Source organism: Tupaia chinensis, unplaced genomic scaffold (assembly GCF_000334495.1).
Source record: "Tupaia chinensis unplaced genomic scaffold, TupChi_1.0 Scaffold146907_1, whole genome shotgun sequence".
Lineage (NCBI taxonomy): Eukaryota > Metazoa > Chordata > Mammalia > Scandentia > Tupaiidae > Tupaia > Tupaia belangeri.
Genome location: NW_006206760.1, coordinates 59,796 through 67,412, shown reverse-complemented (window position 1 = coordinate 67,412; position 7,617 = coordinate 59,796). Strand labels below are relative to the sequence as shown.

The window sequence follows — 7,617 nt, the reverse complement described above, 5'->3', positions numbered from 1 at the left end:
CATTAAAAAAAATAATAATCATAAATAAAGTTAATTAAAATAAATCCTTTAAAAGGTATGAGTGCATTTTTTCACCCAAAAAATTAGAAATTCATGAGACTTTTCTTGTTTTTAAGAGATTTTTGCTATAAGGCATGTACCCTCACTGGAGACACAAAGACAGAGAGAGAGAAAATGACAAACCACCCCCCAGCGGAGATGGCCACATCACAATCCCTTCTCTTCCATTCTCCTCTCAGGATTTTGGCCACGCACACACACACACTTGGCATGAGTGTCATGCTCCTGGGTCCAGGACTCGAACCGCAGTTGATGGGGGAGTCCACTACACCACCTGCTGGCCCTATACATAACTTTAAACAAAACGCATATTCCATGAACTTTTTGAAGACCCCCCCCCCCGATATGCACACATACCAATACAAATATATATGTGTGTATGTGTAATATAATTCTGTACTTATTCTTTTAGCTAGATTTTTGTTTATTTTGTTTTTATACATTAGAAAGAAACTAAACCCTTTTCTCCCCGGTTTTGAAGTGCTATTTTTCCTACCACTGTCTATAAATTCACTCTCGTTCCACCTCCTCCAACCAGCTGAATGTGAATCACGAAACCAGATGAGGGCACTGTGAGGTTGAAGGACCATTGAGAAAGATCTGGAAAGCGCGGTGGATATGAATTCTTTCATCATTTAAAGGATGCCAGTGGGGAACAACCCAGCCGCTGGGTGACAGGCCTGTTTCCATCAGAGTCTCTGAAATTGAGAAGTGGGTGACTCCGTGTCATTTCTTTCGGAAATTAGCGTTTAGGACCTGGGTCAGAGAGTTTCCCCTTCCACACAGCAGTACAGAGGGCATGAGCTACTTTTCATTCCAAATCCACGGAATACCTGTAGCAAGATGAAAAATAAGAAAGTGAATTGGAAGTAGACTCAGATATTGTTTTTCCCTTGTTTACTTTTTATCTTAAATGCAATATTGTTCTAGGAATTTTTTTTAATAATAGGAAATACTTAGAAGAAAGAAAAAAGGCTCATGTCTCTTTGCCTACATACCTCTATAGAAAGTCAAAGAAGACAGTTACAAATGAGTAAGGTTTCAAAGCCGCATTGTTAGAAAGATACCAAATTAGGGACCAGCAGTTAGCGTAGTGGCTATGTCGCTGGACTCCCACGTAGTCAACTGCAGTTCGCGTTCCAGACCCGGGGGCTTAAAACTCACGCCGGGCGCGTGTGCGTGTGTGCCCAAGATCCCAAGAGGAGAACAGAGGAGAAGGGATTGCGGCGTGGCCTTCCCCTCGGGGGCGGGCGGTGATTTCTCACTTTCTGTCTCTCTGTCTCTCTCTGTCTGTCTGGCGAGCGCACGCGCCCTATAGCAAAAACCTCTCAAAAGAAAAAAAAAAAAAAGATACCAAATTAAATGAAAATATCCATGGGACCAGCAGTTAGTGTAATGCCTATGTCACTGGACTCCCGTGTAGTCAACTGCGGTTCGAATCCCAAACCCAGTGGCTTAACCGCACGCCGGGCACATGTGCATGCGTGCCCAAAATCCTGAGAGGAGAATGGAGGAGAAGGGATTGCGGCGTGGCCATCCCCCTGGGGGTGATTTCTCGCTTTCTGTCTCTCTGTCCCTCTCTGTCTCTTTTGCAAGCACACGTGTCCTATATCAAAAATCTCTCTAAAAAAAAAAGAAAAGAAAATACTCAAAGTTAGCCACTGTAATTACTTTCTAGTAATTTGCTGGAAGGAGGTGCAGAAGATGTGTACATGCACACTCGCACACACACACACACACACACACACACAGAACTATATCCACAGCCATGTACCATGCGCAATGATCCCTCAATTGCTAATGGACTACATACATGATGCCGGTACCATAGGATCATATGCACCACCCCATGGAGCCTAGGGTGTAGCAGGCTGAGCCATGGAGGTGTGTGTAAGTACACACGATGATGTGCGTGTGATGAGCAAACCCCCTAACAGCACATTCCCACCACGGGTGTGGGACCATGTATGTGTGACACCTTCACAGTGCTCTTCTTTTTTTTTTTTTTTTTTAATTTATTATTTTTTTGGAGATGTTTTTGCTATAGGGCGCGTGCGCTCACCAGACAGACAGAGAGAGACAGAGAGACAGAAAGCGAGAAATCACCCCCCGGGGGGATGACCACACCACAATCCCTTCTGCTCCATTCTCCTCTCAGGATCTTGGGCATGCACACACACATGCCCGGCGTGAGTTTAAGCCACCGGGTCCGGGACTCGAACCGCAGTTGACTACATGGGAATCCAGTGACATAGGCATTACGCCAACTGCTGGTCCCTGGAGGCTTTTCATGTTTATTCACCATTCATATTTCTTTTTCTATAAAATCTATCCTTTACCCATTCTTCTACTGCACCTTAGTTGCATGAACTTTTTGGAAATTAAAGGAAATTGCCCTTTGTTATTCCTGCTTTTTTCCTGCTGTATATTGTATTTACTGGTTTTTTTCTTCTTCCTAACTTATTTTCACACAGAAGATTTTCATTTTATCCTTTTGGGAGTCCAAGTTTTGTGTCCTACTTAGAGAAACCCTCATTAGTCTAAGAGCATAAGGAAATTCAGTTAGGATTTCTTCTAGACTTGTTTTCGTTTTGGTATATCTAAACGTGCGACCATTAAGAATGCATTTTGTGGTAGAAAATGAGGTTGATTGCCAGCCTTTTTTTTTTTTAATCTATTGGCCAGTTGTGTAACTATTCCTTTTTTCATCCCGAAGTTGGAATGTCAGCTTTCTCATGAACTAAGTTCTCATATATATTTAGGTTTATTTCTGGATTTTTTTTTTTTTTGGAGAGATTTTCACTGTAGAGCGCGTGCGCTCGCCAGACAGACAGAGAGAGACATAGAGACAGAAAGCGAGAAATCACCCCCCAGGGGAGATGGCCACGCCGCAATCCCTTCTCCTCCATTCTCCTCTCGGGATCTTGGGCACGCACGCACACGCGCCCGGCGTGAGTTTTAAGCCACCGGGTCCGGGACACGAACCGCGGTCGACTACGTGGGAGTCCAGCGACATAGCCATTACGCTAACTGCTGGTTCCCATGGATATTTTAATATGTGTTATTAACCTATTTCTTTTCCTTTACTAAATGGTTTTAATTATTATAGTTTCGTCATATGTTTTAATATTGGGTAATAATGTCCACATTCTCTCTAATTATCTTCTTTTTTTTTCTTTTTTTTTTTTGGAGGGGTTTTTGCTATAGGGCGTGTGTGCTCACCAGGCAGAGAGAGACAGAGAGACAGAAAGTGAGAAATCACCCCCCAAGGGGGGATGGCCACACCGCAATCTCTTCTCCTCCATTCTCCTCTCAGGATCTTGGGCACGCACACACACACGCCTGGCGTGAGTTTAAGCCACCGGGTCCGGGACTCGAACCGCAGTCGTCTGCATGGGAATCCAGTGACATAGGCATTACGCCAACTGCTGGTCCCGAGAAGTCTAAATATTTTTGAACTGAATATTTCCCAGCTACAATAAAATAGTCGGAGTGAGAAGGAAGGGCTAAAGATCATTTTTCTTTCTTTTCTTTTTTTTTAAATTTGACTGAGCGGCGTTAAGATGAGAAATGGAGTGATGTGAAGGGTCATTTACATCTTCGCCATTCTAAGTGAAACAAAATCATTTCATTTTGTGGAATAATAAAACCTGAATAGATAATCCTATTTTCTCCAAGTAACTAGGCACATTTAAATGAAATTTTTCTCTTGGAGGGGAAAAAAAAATAGCACCGCAGCGTATTAAAATGCAATTCCTAAAAGCAATGTAAACCGTTTTTAAGTTCATATGTAAATGGGGATGGAAGTACAAAAGAAATTACCTATCACGGATCAAGCTGTTACATGTTTAGCTTGGGCCATTTGTGCTTGGGTGTGGGACCCCTGCGTCTTCGTTCTTGGGGTTCCGTGCTAGCTGCACTCGCCTGTAATGCATTTAACACAAACTCCCTGGGGGTCTTTCCCAGCGCGGCCAAAGCTGCATCACAACTCTGGTGCCTAAAATGACCACAAACATTGGGTTTTGGAAATCTGGAACTTAAACATCCCTTCCTAGCTAGGGTTGCCAGATAAAAGACTAGAGGCCCAGTTCATTTTGATCTTTATCTTTGCCCTCTTAAATTTAAATTTCAGGTAATCATTTTTTAAAGGATGAATTTATTTAATTTTGATTTCTTTATTTCTCTATTTTTATTTGACCAGAGATGGGCAGAGCAAGAGAGCAAGAGAGAGAGAGAGAGGGAGTAAGCCACGAGAGCCGGGGCTCGAACCGAGGTCGGCCATGTGGGAGTCCAGCATCCTTAACCACCATGCCACCTGCTGGCCCCGATTTTTTTTAGTATGTGTAGGTCCCAAAATGCACTCCCTCAATTTAGCACAAGTATGTCACAAATACCATTTGGGATATTAGGTCGTTAGAAAAGTCATGGCGTGTTTTTCTTTTTTTTTTTTTTTTGAGGTTTTGCCTTAGGGGGTTTGTGCTCACCAGAGGGAGAGACAGAGATAATGAGAGGGAAAGTGAGAAATCACCCCCCTGGGGGATGGCCATGCTGCCATCCTTTTTCCTCTATTTTCCTCCCGGAATCTTGGGCATACGCACACACACTCACACACACATGCCCGGCATGAGTTTCAATCCACCAGGTCCCGTGCTCGAACCATGGTTGACCATGTGGGAGTCCAACGACTTAACCACCCTACACCATCTGCTGGTAAAAAATGGGTCATGACTTTGCTGACAACCCACTACTTATATTTTTAAAATACAGGGGCCACTCTCTGATGAGCGCACACACACGCTGGCAAAATTTTTGAAAAATATGTTATGTCAAATTTTACTGGGTGTTCTCTGCAGGCTACTTCCAGATCATAGATCATACGTCAAATTCCTCCAGTGACAATGTATTTATTCTTAGAGAAACTAAGCCTAAAGAAATGGAGAGAAAATAGATTATTTTATTGCTTACCTGCCCCAGAGGACAAAGTAGCAAACTTAGAGATCATTAGATTTTGGGGGAAATCCAGACAATCTAGCTGGACTTCCAATGCATCAGCATCACCCAGCACTGAGCTTAGAGCTTCTGGTGGGGATCAAGAGTTGGTGGGGCCGGAAGATGGTGTGGTAGTTAAGGGCGCTGGACTCCCACATGGCTGACCATGGTTCGAGTCCTGGACCCGGCAGCTTGCTTTCCCTCTCTCTCTTTCACTTTGTCCCTCTCTGGACAAATTAAAATAAATAAATAAATAAATAAATAAATAAATAAAGCTTAGGAAAATAATTTTTCAGAAAACCAAGTTTGTGTTTCTAACAAACTGCAGGTGGTACCCATACTGCCTGTCCTGGGACCACACTTAGAGTAGCGGGATGGGGTAGTTTCTCCTCTCCAGGGACACTTTGGCAAAGGTAAGTGCCCGTTTGAGAAGTTTCAAACATTTAAAGCAGGGACCAGCAGGTGGCGTGGTGGTTAAGGCGCTGGATACTCCCACATGGCCGACCATGGCGTGAGTCCTGGATCTGGTGGCTTGCTTTCTGGCTCCCTCTCTCTCTCTCTCTCTCTCTCTCTCTCATCAAATTAAAAGATAAATGAATGAATAAATACAATTAAATAAACAATTCTTTTTTAAAAAATTAAAAACATTTAAAGCGAGGAATGCGGACTAACCAAATGTTGCTGTCTTCTTTATCGCAGGCGCTGGCCAACCTACAACGTTGTGACGTGGCTCTCAAGCTTCCAGACCACTCCCCGTTTCTTTCATGAGGGTGTCCCCAGGCAGTCACTTAACAAAATCCCAAGTTCAAATCCCAGCATTCACCTTATTTCTGAAAAACTCATCTACAAGGTGGTATCTGTTCTTTTGTAGCACGGTATTTGTGTTTTTCCGATTTTTTTTTTTTTTGGTTCTTGTTTTTGGTTGTTTTTTTCCTTCTTTTTCTTTTGCACAATATATACACAAGAATATCGAATTATCATGAGCACGAAGAGTTTCGAAAAGATGTTAGCATGGTCAAACAAGCATATGGTTTAAAACGTGTTGTTCTCTTCTTTAGGGATTAGCTAAATGATACAATAAACCTTTCGTTTTGTTTTGTTTTGTTTTGGTTTAGTTTTCCTAGGAATTAAATACTTTATGTTTACAGAATTGAGCTTCAGAAAGTTCAAGACATGCCAATTTGAGACACGTAATCTTCTAAGACAGGAACGTCAATTTTCACGCATTTCAGACACTAAACTGACTCTCAGCTCTAAACTTGTTTTTAATGCAGAGCCCCTAGTCTGATACAGAGTCTGTCACCCTGGAACATTTGTGTTTCTCCCCTTTTGAGGTAGAAGTTATACCAATAAATTATTGCACCGTTAGCAGTAGAGGCTGTGTACCTTGGAAGTTCGGTCAGGAATACAGGCGGGTCCATCCGTAGAGAATTCCGGATTGATTAGCCTTACACTCGGGGACATTGCCCAAGGCTTGGAAGAAACCAGGGAAGCATTTCAGTCTTCGTTTCCAAAATCATTACCAGGATCTGTGAGAAAGTTGAGTCTTCAAAAAAGTAGCCGATCAGTGAGGGCCTCTGTGGCCTGCTTCTCTCCAGGCCGTAAGTTAGGGGTCTTCAGTAAGACTTGATGTGGGACTTAGGGAGTAGGAGACCTGGAAATGACTCTACCGCGAGGTGACTCGCTGCTCACTCTTGCCTGCAAGCTGTCCTTGAGGGACTGAAACCCAGGTACCCCAAGGAAGGAGTTCAGTCCATCCAGTGATCAGCCACTGGTGTGCGACCCACGAGGACCCACAACTGTAGTTACGTCTCGCTCACCCTAACGGATGTGGCTCCTCTTTCTTCTACATCACCCTGTCTGCTCCCAAGGATTCTAGACCTTGCTCTAGGAGAAGTTTAGAAGGGACTCTGATGGAGAGTTGGCCTGCGTTCTGCCCTGTGAAATGAGTTTGAGCTGGCCAAGGAAAAAGGACCTAAGAACGCATTGCGATTTAGAGCTCCAGGTTGTTCTTACGACGGGGGGAAAGGGGGGCTATTTATTCTGCCTTAAATGGATGGCAAACAATGAAGAAGACATTTGGTGAATGTACCCAACGGATATACTCCTAGTAGGTTCATGTAGTCATCAAAAACAGATCGAGTAGATGTTTTTCCGTCACGTAAGCAATAATTCTTTTCTACGTCTTACTGCATATGGCTAGCGATTATTTATTTACACGCCAGACGGTTCTTGCATGCGAGGTCCATCAGAGTGCAGCGATGTTCTCAGCTACTGGAGGTATTTTGACCATTTTTGGCATTTGGATGAGCTGTTTCTTAGATCGAAATTTATACATCATTTCATTAAAAATTGTGCCTTAGACAATGCGAAGCAGTTGCACAGAGCAATGCATTACGGATGCAGTCCATGGAGGTGAGATGGCGTCACTTCCAAGTCCCCGAGACTTCTTCTCCTGGAGACGTGGCTCCCGTTTTACAGCTCGTGCAAGCACCCGTGGAAGTGATCGGAAAGAAAAAAAGACACAAACTCAAAAAAAAAAAAAAAAATAAAGAAAAAGAAAGAAAA

At 43.3% G+C, this 7,617-nt stretch overlaps 1 protein-coding gene across 6 annotated transcripts in view; it reads left to right on the top strand.

Moving 5' to 3' along the window:
* The window catches only part of LIMCH1 (LIM and calponin homology domains 1), a 237,730-nt gene extending 230,132 nt beyond the window's left edge, over positions 1–7,598 (top strand). For all 6 annotated transcript variants that reach the window (XM_027768570.1, XM_006169201.2, XM_027768572.1 and 3 more), the window contains one exon: positions 5,749–7,598. In XM_027768570.1, the coding sequence (XP_027624371.1) occupies positions 5,749–5,774 (26 nt within the window). In that variant the 3' untranslated portion in view covers positions 5,775–7,598. The remainder of the gene's footprint in view (positions 1–5,748) is intronic.
* Positions 7,599–7,617: the final 19 nt, after the last annotated feature.